This window comes from Spermophilus citellus (genome assembly GCF_964194105.1).
Source record: "Spermophilus citellus genome assembly, chromosome: 17".
NCBI classification, from domain to species: Eukaryota; Metazoa; Chordata; class Mammalia; order Rodentia; family Sciuridae; genus Spermophilus; species Spermophilus citellus.
In genome coordinates, this window is record NC_138199.1 from 6,942,161 (window position 1) to 6,963,205 (window position 21,045).

At 41.1% G+C, this 21,045-nt stretch overlaps 1 protein-coding gene across 2 annotated transcripts in view; it reads left to right on the top strand.

Annotated features, from left to right (window-relative positions):
- The window catches only part of PMP22 (peripheral myelin protein 22), a 32,332-nt gene extending 11,331 nt beyond the window's left edge, over positions 1 to 21,001 (top strand). For both annotated transcript variants that reach the window (XM_081270970.1, XM_081270969.1), the window contains exons 4-5: positions 12,990 to 13,130; positions 20,697 to 21,001. In XM_081270970.1, coding sequence (XP_081127096.1) covers positions 12,990 to 13,130; positions 20,697 to 20,860 — 305 coding nt within the window. In that variant the 3' untranslated portion in view covers positions 20,861 to 21,001. The remainder of the gene's footprint in view (positions 1 to 12,989; positions 13,131 to 20,696) is intronic.
- Positions 21,002 to 21,045: the final 44 nt, after the last annotated feature.

The window sequence follows — 21,045 nt, forward strand, 5'->3', positions numbered from 1 at the left end:
TTTTTTTTGTTTTTGATTCTTCAATTTATTTAAATATTAATTCCAAGTCCACATAAGCTTTCTTCTATTCTTTTTTTCATCTGCATGAACCTAGTATGTAGCAGAGTGGGGAAGATTACTGGAATCAGGTCATGGGTACCTGAGAGACAGAAGGGCATAACCTGGTCTTGCCCTGTCCCTTGGCATGGTCTTTATCAGCTTCAGAGAACCACACCGAGACAGGACCCAGGCAGAAGTAGTCTTTCATCAAACCAGGCTGCTGTGCCCTATGCTCATTTACAAAGGCCTCTCTTGTCTTGCAAACTTTTTTATACTGAAGAGTTACGGCACATGAATGAAGTAAATGTGTACATTCTGGAATCATTTTCAGTTTTAAAGGCAAGGTCCAAAGCATGAAGGGAATAACTGGGCTCTTCTCGAATCTGTCCTCAAAGCATCCTTCACCCTTCCAGTTTATAAAGGCAGTCCTCATTTTCCTACGACAATAGGCAGGTCTGCTCCATTGCCAAGTGTGTACTGAGACGGGGGCCTCAAGCTGAGAAGACAACCATTCCTTATTTATTCTTTCCATCCTAACCACCAACAACAAATTCGTGACACTGAATAGATTGTGGGTAGCATTGGATCAATGCTTTGGATTGAAAAAAAAAAAAATCCTACAAGCCTCAGCAGCTCCCAGTATGAAACATTGTTGTTCTCCTTGGTCTCCATCTTCAGAGTGATCCCAGACTGTATCTTGCTTTTCCATTTGGTGTCACTGTCTTTTTGGCAAGGATGCCAGACCATTTCCTCATCTGTGGCTCAGCTTTGGGTCAGATTTTAGAAAACACAGGAGGCCCTCTGCATTTATGGCTTCATGTTTTGCAATTTAAAATTTTTGTGGCTCCCTGGGCCAACCCATAATTTCTACCCAAGGAATGGCTCTTGACTTTACAGGGCCCTGCCCTGGGATACCAGTGCCCTATAGGGGAAAGGGCAGTATAAGATATGGGATGTGGTGTTAAAATACTGTTATCTTAACCCTTCATTTTTCTCCTGGATGCTAATATCTAGGAGTAATGTGGAATGCTTGTTGGAGCCTGTGTTTGAATGATGACCCCAAGTTCATAGTTATTCTTTGCTTTGCAAAACTTCAGTGATGAGTTTGAGGTGAGAGGATCACTTGAGTCAGGAAGAATTTGAGACCAGCTTCAGCAACGTAGTGAGATTCCCATCTCAAAAACCAAATAAAAGCAAAAAAACTTCAGTCACATCCCTGGGATTTTACTAGAACTTTTTTTTTATGTTTCAGGAACAGGGAAGGACTGGCAGTGATGTGGCCTAAGGTGGTAGATCTTGGTTTTAGAATGAGGCCTTCTGTCATACAATAAATGACCCAGCATTTTTAGGTTTTTACCCACTCAAGCAGGACAGCTGTCTGCAATATGCCTACCACTTGTCCACCCTACAAGGTAGATATGGACCCTTCTACCTTTCAAGAGAGCCCTTTTCATTTCTGAGGAGATAACAATGAGATTCACTCATTTATTCTTCAAATATATCAAGCTAATCTTTTGTACTAGACTGTGTTCCATAAATTGGGTATACAGAGGTGAATGAGAAAGACCAGGACCCTGCTCTGTGGTGCTCACTGTTAGTTGGAGGACAGAGGCAATACATAATCAGTAAACATTCATGGAGAGTGGAAAGTGCTCTGTAGAGTGAAATAGAGAGTCATTTCTGGGAAGGAAGGAGCTGATCACAGAAGGCCTCTTCCTTTCATAGAGATTTAGACGTGGATTGTCAGGGAAGGACCAGTCACGTAAATAACCATGGGAAGAAAATTCCAGAAGGTAAAGAGAAAGAGCCGTGAGGCAGGAAAGGGTTTGGTATGGCTTAGTGCAGTAGCTGGAGGAAGGTGGTGAGGTGAGGCAGGAGAGGGGAACTGGGCTGAACGTCTAGAACCTTTCAGGCTTATTGAGGAGGATCATTGGGACACTATTGAAAGACTTGAAGCAAAAGAGTAGCAAGATTTGATTTATGTTTTAAAAGCTCACTTCAGGTGTTTTATTAAAAAAACAATTTGGGGGGGGAGAAGCAGAAATGGAATTGGGGGACTGATGAGCCCATGGTAATGATCATGGCTTGGAATAATGATAATGAGATACCGATGATGGTGATGGTGATGATGGTGAAGATGATGATACTCACATAGGTGCCAGGCATTCTTCTAAGGGAACGATATTTAATCTTTGTTAAGAACCCCAGGAAGCAGGTGGTGGCTTGGCCTGCTAGGTGGAGTGGAGGAGACAGTGCTGATGTCAGGTTTTGCTGCAAGGTTAGATGTAGGGGGTTAAGGAAAGGTGACTAGTCATGACGTTTAGGTTTGGGGCCTGAGAAACTAGGTGTGAAATGGGGGTCTTGGACTAAACTAGAAGAGATAGGAGCAGAATGTTTCAGGAGGAGATAGAAATCAGTATTCGGGTTTAGGCAATCGGAGATGTCAGCAAAGAATCTCTTGGATTGAGACATCTGTAGCTTGGTGGGGAGGGGAGGTCTGGCCTGGGATTCATATTTGGGAGTGGTTAGTCTGTATGGAAGGATATTCGATGTCATTGTGCTGGATGACATTATTTGGGGAGCAGATCAGAAGGGAGTAGAAGGAAGGACGCAAGGTCTAGAGATGAGTCTGGGGGACTGGGGAATGGGGCATCTGAGAAGAAACGGAGACTGAGGAGGAGCAACCACTGATGTGGGAGGGATGCTTTGAAATGTGGTCAGTTAGGAAACTCCCTCATTAGACCAAGCCTGCCTCCTCCTCGACTGGCCCAGTTACTACTGGTTGTCTTCATGAGGCCTGACGTTGTAGTCTGGGGTTTATCAAGTCTTACTATTCATCCTCAAGGAGATTGAACCTCTGTAGGATGACTGTGGTTTGTCCTCTGTGTAATAGCCCTTAAATATTTAAAGACTACAGTTTTAACTTCTCTTCTGTTGATGACTCCTTTCCTCTTTCAGTGTCTTCTCTGGTGCTAGTCAGATGCTGCTGGAATCCCCAGCTGCATAAAATGTGGTCTCTAGATAGCAAGTACCGACCTCTTCTTGCTCTTCTGAGGTCTGGTCACTGGTTTGGTTCAACAGCCTGTGAAGGGAGAGCTGAGGGACCCCTCTCTCCCTTTGCCACACCATACTCCCTCCTTCCGCTCCACATTTTGTGGATTATAAATCTAACAAATGCCCGTTGGATCATTTAATTCAGTATATTTCAAGCATATCATTGAGCTGCCTGGCACTCACGGTGTGCTGTCATGGAAAACTCGAGGAGTGGACATCAGGAGCCCTGTGTTATGAAGTAGATCTACCTCTAATAAGCTGAATATCCTGAGGCAGATACTTTGTTTCCTTAGTAGAGTGGGAGTTGAGGTAGGAGTTGGAGTCAGGGGCCCTTTCTTGCACCAGTTTCAGGGCCACTGTACATATTTGGGATACAATTGTGGCATAGGAAGATCCAACAGGGAAATTGGAAATTGGGTAGAATCAGTCGCAGGCCATCTTGTCAAGGCGTTCCTCCCACATCACTGGTTGCTCTACTACCAGGGCCTTGGAAATCGGGTAGCATTTCAGGAGGCCTGGAGAGCAGAAGGGCTTTGTGCTTAGGGAAGAGCTGGTGGCTTCCTGTGACTGCAGTAGGGATTGTCTCGTTTTTCACTCTAGATTTCCAGGATGCTCAGCCTTTCTGTATGCTTTGGGCGGGGCAGCGGGGGCGGGGGGGGGGGTGTCTCTGATTTTTTTTTCATACAGAGAATTTCTTTCAAACCCCAAAGATCTTCACAGCAACCCAAGTATCTCCTCTCCATTCTCCACTTGTGCAGCTCACAATTAGGCACTTACAGGTGCCCTTTCCCTCTGTAGTTCACTACTGTGGCCAAATTCTGTGTTTGTACTTGGGCTGTTTTTAAAGAGAAATGGTTCCCCAGTGAATCATGTAAAATAAATATGAAAACAGGAAATTTCAAAAGTTAAGTGGGTCCTCCCCATCCTCTCACCTGCCCACCCTATAGTACCCTGGCTTAAACCCAGGGGCACTCAATCAATGAGCTACATCCCCAGCCCTTTTTACTTTTTATTTTGAGGCAGAGTCTTGCAAAATTGCTAGCTTGGGCTAGAACTTGTGATCCTCCTACCTCAGCCTCCCGAGTTGCTGAGATTATAGGCTTGCACACCAGCAGGCTTTATTTTTTATTTTATTTTTTAATGGCAAGACTTCTCATAACCTTTAATAAACATTGTACACTGTGAATGTCCAAAGAAAGGTTAATATATTTGATCATGTACCTGATAACCCCCTTTTTATATCAACTAATGGGATAAGTCTTCTAAGAGCAATTGTTTGAGAAGCACAACCTACCCAGATTTTCCTGATTCTGTAGTTTAGCTTTCTATTCTCTGATAAACTCTGCTACCACAGGGCTACATATTACTCCCTTTTCAAGTCTAAGAACTAGTTAGCAGAACAGGAATGTGGGTATCAAATCACTAAACTAGACTAAGAAACTAGTTTGTGTGCCACCGAGCCTCTTAATTAGGAGTGCAATTAATTGAATAATTGTACAGGTTGATGCTTAGGACCAGAAGTGTTTCAGATTTTGATTTTTTTTTCCTTCAGATTTTGGAATATTTGTATGTACACAATGAGATATCTTTAGGATAGTAGGTATTCAATTCTAAACATGAAATTCATTTATGTTTCATATTCATCTTATATACGTAACCTAAAAGTAATTTTATTTAATATTTTCAGTGCACCTGCATGGTGACTGCAATCTGTCAAATTTGGCCAGGTGTAGAATTTTCCACTTGTGGTATCATGTTGATAGTCAAAAAGTTTCAGATTTTGGAGCATTTTGGATTTTCAGATTAGTGATGTTCAATCTGTATCAAGTTGAACCGGAATACCTTGACATGAAGCTTCTTTTCAGCTACTGAGTGGTTTGTGTTTATTAGTCACCAGCCATATATGTTTGTTGTAGCTAATGCACTGCTCATAATTACCTGTTGAAAGAGCCTCTCATGTGATCTTCAATGTCTTTGTGAGCTCTGGGAACAAGGGGTAGCTTTTCCATTTGATTTGATTTCTGCATGGCTCACAGGCAAAGATAGCCTGAGAACTAAGCCCCATTTCATAGTTACCAGCTGGTCTGTTGAACACTGGGGCAGGACCCACACTGGGCTCCAGGCATGCCAAGCTGGTGGGTAAACTGTAAAGGCAAAGGTCACATTGTTTAGGGTGGGGGCCTCTTGGAAATTCATCTATTTCTAGAATGATGTTCATCCTAAGAAATAGGGAAAATGGTGATTTTGGTGATGGTAGTAGGTTGGGAGGTTTGGGGGTAGGGGTCTTGGTCTTGGGGGGTTCATGTGCATTTTAAAACAGTGCAGCACTATACAAAGGGGAGTTATTCATGTTTGCTTTTGTGATTCACACCTCTGTTGGACCTCTTTCTCGTGGCCTCCCAGTTTATGCTCTGTCTTGCAATAATTCTTCCTTTCACTTTCACTACAGCCTGTTCTCTTGAGTCAGACAAAGTTTTGTGAGTTTCCTGAAGTGGGAGTAGAGATGGGGCAGGTGTAAGAAAGGGCTGCTGACCATGCTGATGATGTAAGGTGCAGATGAACAATTCACGTTTTCTGAGCCCTTGGCCCACTAGATTGTAGGCCCGAGTTAAGAATACAGCTGAGGGGGCACATGTATTTCCGTCATTGCTCAGCTGCTCCTGTGGCAAGAATCTGACCTTGAAGGGAACTTTGGTCATTGTGCAACTCAGGCTTCCCCTTATCAGCTGGTGGGTGTCCAGCCACAGCCTGCATCAGAATGCTGCCAGCAGCCCCTGTACCTGTCGCTCTCTTTGGAACACTAGGTCTGCAGGGATCTGCAGGGCTTTTTAATTCTAGTGCTCAACACCGAGGTTGGAGATTGGCTTAGAATACTGCACTGTCAGTTCCACAAATTCCTATTACACTGAGTGAGGCCTAGAGAATGACAGCAGGTGCTCAACATGGACTATGTTAAATAATTGCGGACTTGCATTTTGTGGGGGACAGAGTATCCCAGCACAAGAGCTTGTGTAGAAATCCATGGGTTTGCTCCTTGAGACTGGCGTTATATTGGGTTTGACTATGTAAAAGAGATTCACAATTAACAACTTTCTCCCTTACATCCAATTTCTCTCAACTCTAATAACCATTTTCTGTATATCTGAGTTGTCTTGCTGTAGCACAGGTTGGCAAACTATAGCCTGCAGGCCAAATGTAGCCCACTACTTGATTTTGTAAATAAGTTTTTTTTTTTTTTTTGGATGAATGGGACATGCCCTTTGATTTACATACTGGCTATGGCTGATTTTGTCCTACAAAGGCCGGCAGAGTTGCGAAGTTGCTACGGAAATCCTGTGACCTCCAAAATCTGAAATGTTTGCCAACTGACTCTTTACAGAAAGTTTGCTTATCTGTACTGATATCTGGAGAGTATATATGAATTGCTATCAAAGTTGTATCAAAACACTTATTAGAGTTCTGGTAGGTGCACTAATACTGTGTCCCTATTATGACATTGCTTGGCACATCTTCCCCAGATGGAGATGTGCCAGAAACTGAATTTCCTAATGATTCGTAAATGCTTATTTACACTACCCTTCAATATTGGCCTTAATGGAGCTATTTTGCACATATTTTTTTTTCTTTTTTTGCAATGATGGGGATGAAGATGGAAGGATAGCATGGAAGCCAGGGTCTCATGCAAGCTAGACAAGCACTCTGTTACTGAGCTATACCCCCAGCCCTGCTCTATCCTTTAAGAGAAATTTTATAGCAACTCTTTTGTTTGATAATCACAACAACCCTCTGAATGTTTGTATGTTAGTACCTCAAGTTGGTGAAAAGGAATCAAGATCAAAAATAGGTAAGTGGCAAGTTAAGCTGATGGTCAGCAGAACCAGGCAACAGAGCTGTTCCCTGCGCTTTTCTAACCACAGTACATGCACACGTCTTCTGGATAGAGTCTGGCTTTACACATCCTCTTCTGAGGTCGCATTCTCAGATAGGATCAAACACCTGTCCTTTCCGGAGTGTGTGATATCTGCTCTCCATTACCACCTCCCTGGTCATCTGTCCATTCCAGTTCTGAAGAATGATTCTGGCTGGGGAGCAATGTCATTTGAGCTTAGGAATCTCCTCAGGGCCTTTCAGGCTTCCCTTTGAACAATGACAACAGAGCTCTTGAGTCTTCAGGGATGGAATGGGCTTGGCTCTGTTTTCCTTTGCTGCCTGTACAATACAGTCAGTCTTCCACGTAGCCATAGCCTCACATGTTCAGATCAAAAAAAAATGCAGATTGAAAATATTTGAAAACAAAATTATGTTTGTACTGACTGAACACTTACTCCCTACACGATGGAGTGTAAGAACTATTTAATAGTATTTAAATTGTATGAGATATTATAAATAATCTAGTAATGATTTGAAGTACACGGGAAGATGTTCCTAGGTTAGGATGTTCATAGGAAGCTTCTGATGGATGGCATTCGATGAAAGAAGTCCCTTTTCTTTGTGTATGTGGGAATTCAACGCTGCCCAGGAATCCCAGGAATATTTAATTCGAAAGCCTAAATATTATTACTGATTGCACATCTTTTTTAACTTATCATCTTTTAAATTGGTTTTAACTTTTTTAAAATTTATTTTTTAGTTGTAATTGGACACAATACCTTTATTTTATTTATTTATTTATTTATTTGTTTATATGTGGTGCTGAGGATCGAACCCAAGGCCTTGCACGTGCTAGGCAAGTGCTCTACTGCTGAGCTACAACCCCAGCCCTGGTTTTAACTTTTCAAATACTACCCATAGTTGTTTTTGTTCTCTGATTCTTCCATACCAAAAGCCTCAGATGCTCAAGCCTCTTATATAAAACAAGGTAGTATTTGCAAATAACCTATGAACATCCTCCCGTGTACTTTAAATAATCATTAGATTGTTTATAATACCTAACATAAATACTATTAAGTAGTTCTTACACTCCATTGTTTAGGGAGTAGTGGCAAATGGATGTCTACGTTCAGTAGAAACACAATTTTGTTTTCAAATATTTTCAATCTGCATTTTTTTATCTAATATGTGGAGCTATAGGTATATGGAGGACTGACTATATTGTATGAAAATATATTCCCTATTAAAAATAAATCAAAGGATATAGATCAATTAGAAAGTTTTCTTGACCAAACTCTTCTTTATTCCAATTCCAGTTCCTGGGGGACTCAGGGATATTAGTTTGATATACCTTTGTTTCTTTTTTCTTGGAAATGAGCATGCATACAGATATATGTATTCATATATATAGATTTTGGTGTGTATTGACATAACGATATACTGTGTGTACATACACCTTACTGTTTTGATTATATTGTAATTTTTCAAAGGCTCTTCATTTTCCAGACCATGATTTATTTTTAAGTGTGGCAAAATATTCTATATCATGGAGATATACTGTAATATATTTCCCCTGATAAGAATGATATACTACCATGAATGTACTTATTCGAACATTTCTGATTCAAGTATTTAATGTAGTGATTAAGTTGTTGACTCATTATGTTATAAGAATTGGGAATTTTATATATATCCTGCCAAATTTCTAATTACAAAAGGATTATTATGTTATTATTATTATTATCCCTATACAGGTACTTAATAGCACATTTACTCTGTTGATATAATCAATTTTTTTTAATTTTGACAATCCGATGAATAAAAAATTGGTATCACATTCTTCATAGATTTCATTTGTTTTGTTTTGTTTGTTTTTTGTTTGTTTGCTTTTGGTTCCTGGTGAGGTTGAGCACTTTTTAATGTTTCCTGTCTATTCATATTTTCCCTTTGCCAATCGCACATCTTACGGCTTTTTAATTTTTCATTATAAACTTTACTTTCTAAATATAAGGCAGAGATCCAATTTTATTTTCACAAATGCCTAACCAATATCACTTACAGTCTGTAGTATTTTTTCCTTAATGATTTGTAGGCTATGTTTATTGCATAATAAATTTATATATATACTTCCCAAATCGTCATTCTGTCCCATTCTGTTTTCTTTCACGACTAATACTACATTGTTTGAATTGCTCAGACTTGATCAGATAATACAAATAAAAATATATGAATTAATTTAATAATTACTCATAATGAAGATATAATTTTGTTAATTTTTTATATATTCAATATATATCATACAAAATAACAGACACGACATAGATATATGTCTGATATCTGGTAGGTCACATGCTATCTCCTTGGGTATGTCTTTGTGATTTTTTTCATTTGTTGTTGTTGTTTGTGTTTTAGTTGTTATTTTTGTACTTGGTTCAGAAATTTTCTTGGTTCTTATTGCTCATTGACTTTTAGATGAAGTTTTGAATCACTTCATCAAATTCCAGTTGGGATATTGATTAGAATGGCATCTAGATTGGATAAAATTGGTATCTTTACAAGTTTGAGTGTTTTTATTTTCTAAATTCCTTTAGTTATATATTGTGTCTATATCACTTATGCTTTTTTTTGAGATTGGAGAGCTTTTTTTGTTGCCTAATACATAGTCAGTTTGTAAGATTGTCTCATATGTGTTTGAAAAATTTATAGTCTTTGTCATTTGGATACAAATTTTCTATGTATCTATTGGATTGAAATTGCTGATTTTATTATACGAATAATCCTGAAGCTTCCTTATTTTCAGTCTTCTGATTTATTTCCTGAAGGAGGAGCTAAAATCTTCCTCTCTGCAGTTTTCTCAATGTCTTCTCATATTTAATTTTTTGGTTTCTATTTTTTCTAGGCCTGGTTGTTATATGTGTATGTATATGTTATTATTTCTTCAATCTTAGATCAAGTAAACTAAATCTGTGAAACATTTCTCTGGTTATTTTTTTCAACTTAAATTCTGCTTTTTTCCAGATGTTATCTTTACTTTAACTGCTTTCTTTTTGTTAACATTTGCCTGGGATTCTTTTTAAAATAGTTTTGTTGCCAACTACCATTTGTTTAGGTGTATCTCTCAGACCAGAAAATGACTAGAATGATTTAAATCCAAAGTGATATTGCTTGTCTTATGAGTAAGTTGAATCTATTTCACATATATTATAACTGATGATATAGTTGGAGTTACTATCTTAATTTATATGTTTATTTATTGTGCTTATGGTTGAAAACTGCCTTCTTTGTCTTTGTACCCCGAGAGCCAACCAGTGGACTGGCCCAAGACAGTAGACATTCAACAAAAGCTCATTGGTTCCTTAATTCCAGTCTTATCTGGGCAACAGCTTAGGGAAAGATCACTTGTTTGTAATTGGGTGAAGACTAGAGTTCAAAACATTGGCAAAAGAGGTTTCAACAAGGACTTAGGTACATTATTAAATCTATGGTACTTTTCTTATTAGTGTACATTTAACATATAAAGATTTTAAGTTTTCTTTCTCTGTGAGACCCAGTAATAGCTTATGCTGATGATGAAAGGGAAGGGAAAATAAAAATCCTGAGATCTAGACTGTCCTCTCCACCAGGCTTGCCCCTCATGACATTTCCCAGCCAGAGTGAATCACACTGTTTTCATTTCAGATTTGGGTTTCAGATTACTTTGTGCTTTTAGCTGCTTCTAACAGAGTGCTAGATAACATTTTTTAAATGATATTATGGCAACATTATTTTTCTGCATAGTGCTCATCCAGAAGAACCATCATGCTAGATAAAGATAAACATTTAATTAAGGCTACATTAAAATGAAATCAGGATGGCTCTCACAACCCATTAGACATCATCTTCTTGTCTTAATTGACCTAAAGAGAGAGAGGGAGAGAAGGGAAGAGAGAGAGAGGGAGAGAGAGAGAGAGAGAGCACGCATGTTTGTTACACTGGAGGGAGAGAGTACTAGATTGGATCCAAGGGCCTCCCAGATTTGGCTGTGGCAATTAGGCTCATCAAAAACATCTCCGGAAATTTCTCTCAGTGCAAAGGAGCTGGATTAGTTGATCTCAGGTTTCTTCTAACTCTAAAATGCTTCTAGTCTGAGTCTGGGGGAAAAAAAAAATCTTATGTGAAGCCTAATCAGCATCTTTAAAATTCTTTAAAATTCTACTGGAGCTCAAAACAGGTTTAATTGTATTTAATTATAATTACAGGTTTAGTATCCCTTATCTGAAGTACATGGGACCAAAACTATTTCAGATAGGATTTTTTTTTTTTTTTAGATTTTTGGAGTACTTGCATATATACAATGAGATATCTAGTGGATGGAACCCTAGTCTAAACACCAAATTCATGTATTTCATTATATATCTTACACATAGTCTGAGGTAATTTTTATATAATATCTTTAATAAGTTTGTGCATGAAACAAATAATTTTGTGAAGGAAACAAAGTTTCACGGTGTAGAATTTTCCTCTTGTGGTATCATGTTGGCTCAAAGAGTCTTGTGTTTTAGAGCATTTTTGCATTTTGGATTTTGGGGTCAGGAATGCACAACCTGTATAAACCATCTAGATTACTTAGCTTTGAATATTGTTTTAAGCACTTCTGGATGCATTTTTAAACCATTGCAATTAGCTGGGAAGATAAAACCCTGCCTCCTTCAGATCATCTTTTCCATTGGCAGCAAGGCCTGACCCAGTTCCCACCCAGGGTGGGCAAGACCTAATGCAGCCCATCTAGGTGGATACCATGAGCTTCCCCCTATTGTGAACTAAGGTTATTTCCTTGTCTCCCTTCCCTCCTGAAAGGACATTAATTTGCAGCAAACTGTGAAATGGAGAGACCACAGGGGGGACCTGTTTTCTTGTTTGAATTTCAGCTGGAAGCTTAGAGGTTTGATTAAAGGTTGGGGGTTCAACAAAGATGAGGATATGTAACCCATGAACCTATCTGGTGATCTGACTGGGCACAAACTGCTCTGGGCTGAGGCTAAAAACCATGATCAACATTGCCCAAGAAAAAAGACGCAGCTCTGCCAAGCAAGTAGGTTTCTGTCCCTATATAAAGTCTAGCCGTCATCTTCAGCATTATTTTTTTCAACTTTCTACAAAATTAGTTTGGGCTCTAACAACCATCCCCACGACCTCTTTGGGAGATGCTGATATTGTGAACAGTGGTTTAAACTCATCTTTTTGGGAAACATTTTAGGGGTTCCTATAAGCCCTTTAAGATCCCTGAAAGCAAGAATTCCAAGATTGGGTAAGGCTCAGGCCCTCTAACACATGTACATGCAGATGTTTCTTGACTTATAATGAGGTTATGCCCCAATAAGCCCATCATGAGCTGAAAATATTATATATCAAAAATGCTTTTAATATACCTAACCTTCAGAACATCACAGTTTAGCAATACTGTAGACTGGTTGGTTGTTTCTGCTCACGATTGGATGGCTGACTCGGAGCTGTGGCTCGCGGCCCCTGTCAGCATTGTGAAGGAGAGACCATACTGTGTACTGCCAGTCCAGGAAAAAGATCCAAATTCAAAATCAGAAGTATGGGTTTTACTGAATGTGTATCAATTTTGCACTATTATAATGTCAAAAAAGTACAAGTTAAGCCGTTATAAGTCAGTGATAATCTGTATATCTCAGTAACACACTTGGCAGAAACACTGGAAGGAAATTCAGTATGTTTTAAATTGATTTTAACTCCTAATAACAGGACTGTAATTTTCTCATGGCCCTTCCCTACAATGTCCAAAGTTAAACAAGGAGAAAAAAATATATATATATGTGTGTGTGTAGTGCATATATATATTTTTTTTTTCTCCCAAAGAAAATTAGGAAATGAAGGTCTTTTTAAAGTGCAAAAGTAAAATGTCTGAGTTTTGCTAAGGGAAGAGGATAGTGGCACTCAGCAGTCAGGGTCACATACCTCATGGCAGGTCCTCCTCTTTCTGGCCACGTCCACCTTTTCTAACCAAGTATTTCTTCCCCCAGAATGGCTGCAATCCGTCCAGGCCACCATGATCCTGTCCGTCATCTTCAGCGTTCTGTCCTTGTTCCTATTCTTCTGCCAGCTCTTCACCCTCACCAAGGGAGGCCGGTTTTACATCACTGGAGTCTTCCAAATTCTTGCTGGTAAGTTGTAAAGTCCATGTAGAAGCGGGGCCTGTCCAAGGATGTAGCCCTGGAATGATGGATATTCATGAGTCTGAACATTGAATGCATTATCATAAAGTTCAGTGTGTGTGTGTGTGTGTGTGTGTGTGTGTGTGTGTTTGTGTATGTGTATATGTATCCTTGAACTTGGGAACCCCCCATTTCTCTATGGATTGAGGTGCTCCTGAAAAGACTTAGTGGCTCTGGAAGGAAGTTCCCCAACCAAGCCAGAAGCTACAATCTGGACACATCATCCAAGGTCAATACGGAGGGTAATAGTAGAGCCAAGCCCAGTTTTGAGGGCTGCTTTCTGTAGATTATATTAGAAGTCTAAGAAATCATCTCTGCATCAGTGCAGAAAATGGCCCTGATGTGCTGAGTACTGGCAAGGTAACTCTCAGGTATGTGTCTTCTACCTGTAAGTAGGGATGAAATTATGCAGACACATTTTGACCCTCTATTCTCCAGTTCTTAGATTTCACTAGACTTTGATTTTTTTTCTTGTCATTTTATCATGTCTTCATTTGGGCAACCCTATGTAATATGCCATCGTTCAAATATGGGACATTCAAATAGCAGTCTCCCCTTCTTCTCCTCCCTATATGGTCGTCAATAGGTTATTCACAGGCACAGTATACAGAAGCTTCTGTTGTAGATGGAGGCATCTTCCAACATTTTCTCTAGATTCTGGCCAGCATCTCGCTTCCAATTGACATTATTTTCCATCTGCTGACTGCCAGTGGAGTGAGTCTGCAGGGCATTGGAGAGAAATAAAAGAGGCAGATATCATGGTAGATTCTATAGTCCCAGTTCATAAATCATGACCTTCATATTTACCAGAGTAGGTCTGGGTGCTGTGAGATGTTCTCACTTATGACTTTCTACGTAGGCAAAGGACAAATCATTTCATGTTTTTATTGATGTTCAGAAAGCCCGTGGTGCTCTCTCGTCACCCTGTGCTCAGTAGTGACTGGAGGGTTGGAAACTGCGCACATGGGCTTGGTGGTTTAACCAGCAGATATGAGGCCTCAAAAAGGGTTGTACAGAAAGACTGCCTGAGGTTGAATGCGATGACCTTTTCTAGAAGCCAGAGAGTTCCCAAGAAAGTAAACGGAAGAGCCCCCCCCCCCCTTTCACCAAACACTTCAATACATTTCAATACTCAGGATCTCAGGATTTTAAAGCCAAACACTGTTTTGTTGTTGGCCCTGGTTTTATAATACCAAGCCAGCTCCTCGAGTATCACCAGCTTTGTGAAATGGCTAATTATGCAATGTGATATCATTTCTAGGTATATGTAAAGCAAAGAGTCTGTTTCCAGACATAATATAGAAAACTGTTTAATGCCTTCTAGGGTTTCTTTTTTTTTTTTTTTTTTTTTTGCTCACTGCTGACATAGCTGGATATCAAATGAAATGATCATACCCATTGCATCTGTAGCTCATTATCAATTAAAATACACTTAGGAACCAGAAGTTTCATTTTATTATTTTTAATTTAATTTATGGAAGCTTATTGTTTTGCTGATGAATAAGCTGAACCTAAGACAGGGTACATGAAGGTCACCCCATTCATTGCAGGGACTGCCGAGTGTTACAACCCCTCCCATACCCCTCCAGTTAGGTACCTCTCCCGCCCCAAATTATCAGAAACGTAAAATCAAAGGCATAATCGCTGCCTTTTTATTATCTTTCATTAAAACTGAATTCTGGTGCAAAGTCAATTCATCTGTACCATTTATTATTCCAAAGTTTCTAAGCATCTGTGATGAATAAGAGCTGGCACCAGCAGAACTCTTCAAATAAAAAATACTGAACTGAGGACTAAATTACTGTGGAAGTGCTTCTCAGAATAGGCAGAACTTCCACCTTTATTCTTTGCACTGAGATATTTCCACTTTAAACCCTCTAACAGTGTCTTTTTAGCAACATCCTGCTAGGCCAGAACAAAAAGTCCAGAGATAAGAACCCTTCACATGTCACTGCGCTGCGGGCTAAAGTATTTCTGTTCAGCTGAACAACTCTGAGGTCTGGAGATTTTACAGTCTTCCAAAGTACTTTACTAATCCACCCTTGCTTCACGGCTTTGCTTCCCCCCTCTGAACTCAGTGCAAGCGTTGTTTCAGAACTCTGCCATAAATATCTCTGAATTTAAAAGCACATGATTTGTCTCTTCTTTATCCCCTTCCAATCTAGCTGCTTATCTCTCACAAGACCTCATTTTCAGTTATGTTTGTTGGTTGAGTGGTCCACATTTAAGTGGGAAGTTATCTGAAGCCAGCAATGTCAAACTAAAATAGCAGTTATAATTTTTAAATCTGAAGAAGGTTCTGTGCCTGCTTGTCAACTCCAGTCAAAATGACCTGAAGATTGGCCTCGTAGGAACCAAGGAGGCTTAGAATGTGCATTTGAAATGGCTCTAGGGTCTTCCCACCAAAGCTGAGAACTAAGAGTTAGGGAATCTACTTACAAACTTCCTGACTCCTTGAGGCTGTGACAATTCTAAGTCAACCTCGTCAGGTTGTTCCCCAACTCGTGGCCTATTAAGAAGTTAGTCATTGGAGCCAGGTATGGCAGGGGGAGGGTGAAGCAGGAGGATCACAAGTTCAACTTAATTAGACTATATCTCAAAATAAAAAATAAAAAAAGGCTGGGGATGTTGCTCAGTGGCAGAGCACCCCTTAGTTCAATTCCCAGTATAGAAAATGATGGCTTGAAATCAAAGAAGAAGTCAGAAAAGCTAAAATAATCAGGAGGGAGGGAAGAGAAGAAGGAGAAGGAGAGAGAAAGAGAACAAAAGGAATGAGGGAGGGAGGGAGGAAAGAAAAAAAAGTAGTCCTATGATCACAGGAGACAAAAATCTAAGAGCACGCCTACCACAATCTGCAGATTCCACACAGGGCAGATGACTCTTTTGTTTTTGTATTTTGGTGGTGCTGGGGACTGAACCCAGGGCCTTGTGCATGCGAGGCAGGCACTTTACCAACTGAGCTATGTCCCCAGCCCTAGGTGACTCTTCAGAGCACTGAGGCATTTTAAGTGGAAACTCCCAGGATCTCTGCTGAGTTTCCCAAGAGACTGGTTTATGTGCATAGCTTCCCTTTGAAGGGCCCACTGTGATCTTTATGGACACTACACTGGCTCTTGCGGGAGAGGCAGGTGGCAGGTGGGTGGGCTTCTGGGGCTGGTTTCTGTTTAGGAGTCCTCTCTGCCCTCTTCTAGATGGCAGCTCTTGAGGGGTTAGCGGTCTCCCTGGTTTTCCACATCATCACCTCTCTAGTTCACACTGAGCCACAAGCCTTACATTTAAGACCTGTCTTCCTGGATTCCATATTTCTTAGGTGTCTGCTTTCTGAAGGCACACCAAAAGGCAGCTCCTTCCGATTCAGTGCTTTTCAATCAGAGCTGCACATTGGAATTAGCTGGGGGTACTTAAAAAAAAAAAAGACAAAGAAAAAAAAACAAACACCAATGCACATCCTTGGAGACTTTCATTCAATAGCTCTGGGGTGTGGCCATTCCCTGAGTGACTCAGATGTGCCCCCAGGTTCGAGAACTATTGGTAAAGCCATTGAAGTATTCGGTCTTCTAGGACATCTTCCCACAGACAGTTAATCCCATTCATAAGCTATAGATTCTTCTAATCCCTTTTTTTTAGAGAAGGTGTGTCCTGATCCTATATGTGGATTTTGTAGTCTTTCTTCTTTTCAGAACCTATAGTCACCTATTCCTAGATAGTAATTATCCTTGCCTTTGCTCTGTTGGGTTGCATTACATGAGATGGTGAAAAAAAAAATCAAGAAATTCACATAAGATACAGGACCTAGAGAGAAAAGATCTGCGTGTTTTGAGTCATTTGACTACTTAGATCCACACTAGCACCAAGCAGGGCACATAGAAGGCCCTGAATAACAGTTTGTTCGATGATTGGATAACTGTGTTCCTGTGGCAGAATCTGACTCAGATTAAATGTGTAATCACTATGATTAAGAAAAACGAAGAAGATGGCAGAACTCGACTCTAGATCGAGTCTCACCTTTCCCATCTATTTTGTTTCTTTTGTTGTAGACAGACTGATAGAACATTGAGCATTTGGACTGGGATGTGGCTCAGTGATAGAGCATCATCACACCAATACCAAGTGGTCCAATCTTTCTTAGCCAACTTCACTCTAGTTTCTGTAGCTGCCTCTGCAGGAATCATCAAAATATACTGTAAAGTATTTATACTGTAAAGTCTTTAATGTAGGGTCACTCCATTATATTCCATATTGAATATTCTGCCCTTGAAATTGTATTCCTTGGGCTTCCAAAATATTCCTTTGTTCCCACCTGCCTTTGCTCATGCACTGGGTGGTCCTGCTCAACTCTTCTCTCTCCCTCAACCCAGATTCAGTCCACTCCTGAGTGAAGCCATTGCATCATCCCCCACAGGTACTACACTCCTCTAGGTACTTTTCTCTTTACTCATGAACCGCATGGCAAATATGCAAAAGCTTCCTCAATGTACCTTCTGGTCATCTGCCTTGTCCCTGCCCCACCCCCATTTTTGCATTGACGCTAGAGTCATCTTTCTAAAACATGTATCTGATCATAACATGTATCAAAACATGTATCTGAATGTTCCTCCAGGGTTTCCCTGATACTGTTATCCTCATCTGCTGATAGTTTCTGTCTTCTCAGACTCACTCTTGCTAAATAGTGGAATTCTGCCTAGAATTCCCTTCCCACCTCTCTTCACCTGGCCACCTCTTATAGATCCTTTAGGGCCAACTCAATGACCATCTCCTCCTGAGGCTCCTCCAGTGCCCCCTGGGGACTCCATGCCCATCTGTACTCTCAGGGCATCTGGCACATTTCTCTCCTTCTAAAACTATATAAAAAGTATGTATGGATATATCTGCCTTCTGAACAGACACCCCTAAAGTAAGGGCTTCACCTCATTTATCTTGATGTTCTTAGCATCTAGGACAGTGCCTGCATACAGGAGGCACTCGTTACACATTTACTGGACCCAGGGGAATGGAAATGCTAAGGAAGTATGGAGAATTATCTTAGTTGTTTTCGCCATATCCATCTCCATGGTGGCTTCTTTCCAAAGTCTCTGTGTGCTGAAGGGACTTGAGACCTTCCTTCTCTTCCAAAGGACTTAATAGAGAATGTTCAAGTGGCTGTTGCAGAGCCAGCCAGCCATAAACAGGTAGAGACTCTTGTGAGCTGAATGCCCAGTACTTTATGCTATTTGAATAGGATCTTTGTCCTGCCGCATAAAGCTGCCCTGTGTCCCCAGACTTGGGGACCCTCCTAAGGAGTCCCAGTCACTGCCAAAGCATAGGTGGCTCATCTGTGACACCTCTTTTGTCCCTGGGGACCTTGATGACACATCTTCACCTACTGGTTGCTGGAAAAGCAGGGAGTCACATCACTTATCAGGAGGAATGTTTGGCTCAGGGGATGACTACTGTCTGACAATAATTTATTGCCCAGGGCTGCAGACAGAGGGTACCCAGCCAGAGCCCATGTTTTATTCCGTTTTTGTTTCATAACACTCATCTATTGCTTAATGGGCAGGGAGCCTTGAAATAGTAATAGATCCTCTAAAACATCAATCTCCTCCTAACAGTGCTAATTGTGTATTTTCATTTTGGCTTTGAAAGTTTCTAAGCTTATTGCTTATTGAAATTGAGCTTAGATTCACTCCTTCCTATTAGGGTGAAGGATGCAAACTGCATCATCTAGTTAGTTGCTACACTTGGGCATCCTGCCTCTGTCCCTCTTGTTCAAGGACAGAACCTGATATTTTTCTCTGCCAGTGATTTCGGTCCATAGCTAATCCATGTGGCTACCAAGGCACTTTTTCATGCCAGTGGCTGCTGAAACTCCCTGTGCGGAAGCCCTGCTCACAAGATAAGCAATTTTCTTGCCCTTTTGCTCTCTGTTAACACCTTGTTCTCTTCGGTGGGCAAGCTTTTCTCCTTATAGCATTGTTTTTGTTAGGTAAGTCACATATATCTCAAAAGACAACTTTCATGTTTTCTTTTTTCCCCTGGTGCTGGAGATCAAACCCAGGGCCTTGTGCATACGAGGCAAGTGCTCTACTACTGAGCTACCTCCCCAGCCCTCATCATTTCTTGAAAACAAGGATGAACACTTTGTAGAGGTGGGCCAGGGATCATTAGAGCAAAATAATTGAGGATCTTAGAGATCTTAGACCTTAACACAAATCAAAACTGCTCTTTTTCTTGGCTAGCAATCCACTAGCTATAGTTCCCATCTGACATGCATCTTTGCAATTTCCTGAACTTTCTGTACATAGCAGGCAGCCCTGGACCCAATCCCACGATAGTTTTTAAGACTATTGTGTGGCTTTCCTTCTGGGGGTCAATTTGTGTGGGCATTTTTTTTCCCCCTCTGAACTGCAGAACAGCAATCTTATCAGGATGGTTAATGTGACACAGTCCCACTTCTGCACTTTGTTTAAACAAAGTTGCAGTGTCCAGTAAGATGGTAGCCCAAATAGCAGTGAGGTTAGATGTAGGTGGTCTGGGGCCTTGGGAGCTTTGGAACCACATGAATTCCACACGAATACTGGATTTATAATAGAGTCACTCAGAGCTTCTCAAAGACCCTGTTTTCAGGAGGAAACAGTTGAGCCTTTGTGCGGCTCCAGGCTGGGGCGTTGATGTCACCAGACCCCCTCCCTGCAGAGGGATGCTGCCTGTCATGTGGGCATGGACCACTGGGTTTGATCCTGATTGCTGCCCAGGACCAGAGGTGGAGGCTTTCTTCCCATATCAAAGAACTGCATTGGCAGGCCAAGGATGGCTGGCCTGAGCTACCTTTTAAAAAGGGCGTGACTGTCCCTTTTATCTATGTTTGGGCTACGGGCCCGATCTTGAGGCCACCAAATGAAATGGAGCTGGTCCTTGATAATCTTCTCCCTTTGTAACATTGCTTCTCACCTGTATTGTCTTCTCCTTCCTCATTTCCTCCTCACCTCCTTTTCTTCTTCTTTGTCTGCCCAGCAGTGCCCATAGCCATAGCCAGCTCACTTTCATGGGGCAACCCTGCTAAGGAGACTGTAGATTCCAAAAGTCTGAAGAAAATTAATACCTTTGCTGTGCCATGACACCAATAATGGTACCATGTCATTTCCCTTCCATTGGCTTCAGATCATGCCACTGCAGGGTGGTTCACAGATTTCTGGGAACCTCCAGGCCATTCACCCTTGGAAAGGGACATTTAGGTTTCTCTTGCAACCCTCATGTTCACTTGTGGCCTGGGAGTTGACCACGGTGAAAGAAAAAAGAAATGGGATAGAAAATGTGCAGAGGACCTTTATGACCTCAGTAGCCTGGATTGGAACCAGAGAATAAGTCTGTTTTGCTCTTTCCCATCTCGTCCAGCTGTCTCCTCTTGATTCGGAACCTGGAAGCAGATTCCTTCCAGGGTTAGAAATGGTCTCTCTGCACAGGGTTGGGGGGTGGTGGTGGAGAGGGTTTGTCCCAGCAGGAACTCTCCTTCACCTGCCTGTCCCTCTTTCCCAGGTCTGTGCGTGATGAGTGCGGGGGCCATCTACACGGTGAGGCACTACGAGTGGCATCCGAACTCTGACTACTCCTACGGCTTTGCCTACATCCTGGCCTGGGTGGCCTTCCCGCTGGCTCTTCTCAGCGGAGTCGTCTACGTGATCTTACGGAAACGCGAATGATGTGCCCTGACAGTCCGTCTGAGGCTCTGAGCGTACACAGGGAAGGGAGGAAGGAAACCAGAAAACAGGAAAAATAAAATAAAATAAAATAAAAAGCTAGCCAAAAGAACCCAAACTCAAGCCAAACCAAACAAAAAACAGTTGGGGGGGGGGGCGGGATTGCTGTTGATCAAAGATGTATATAA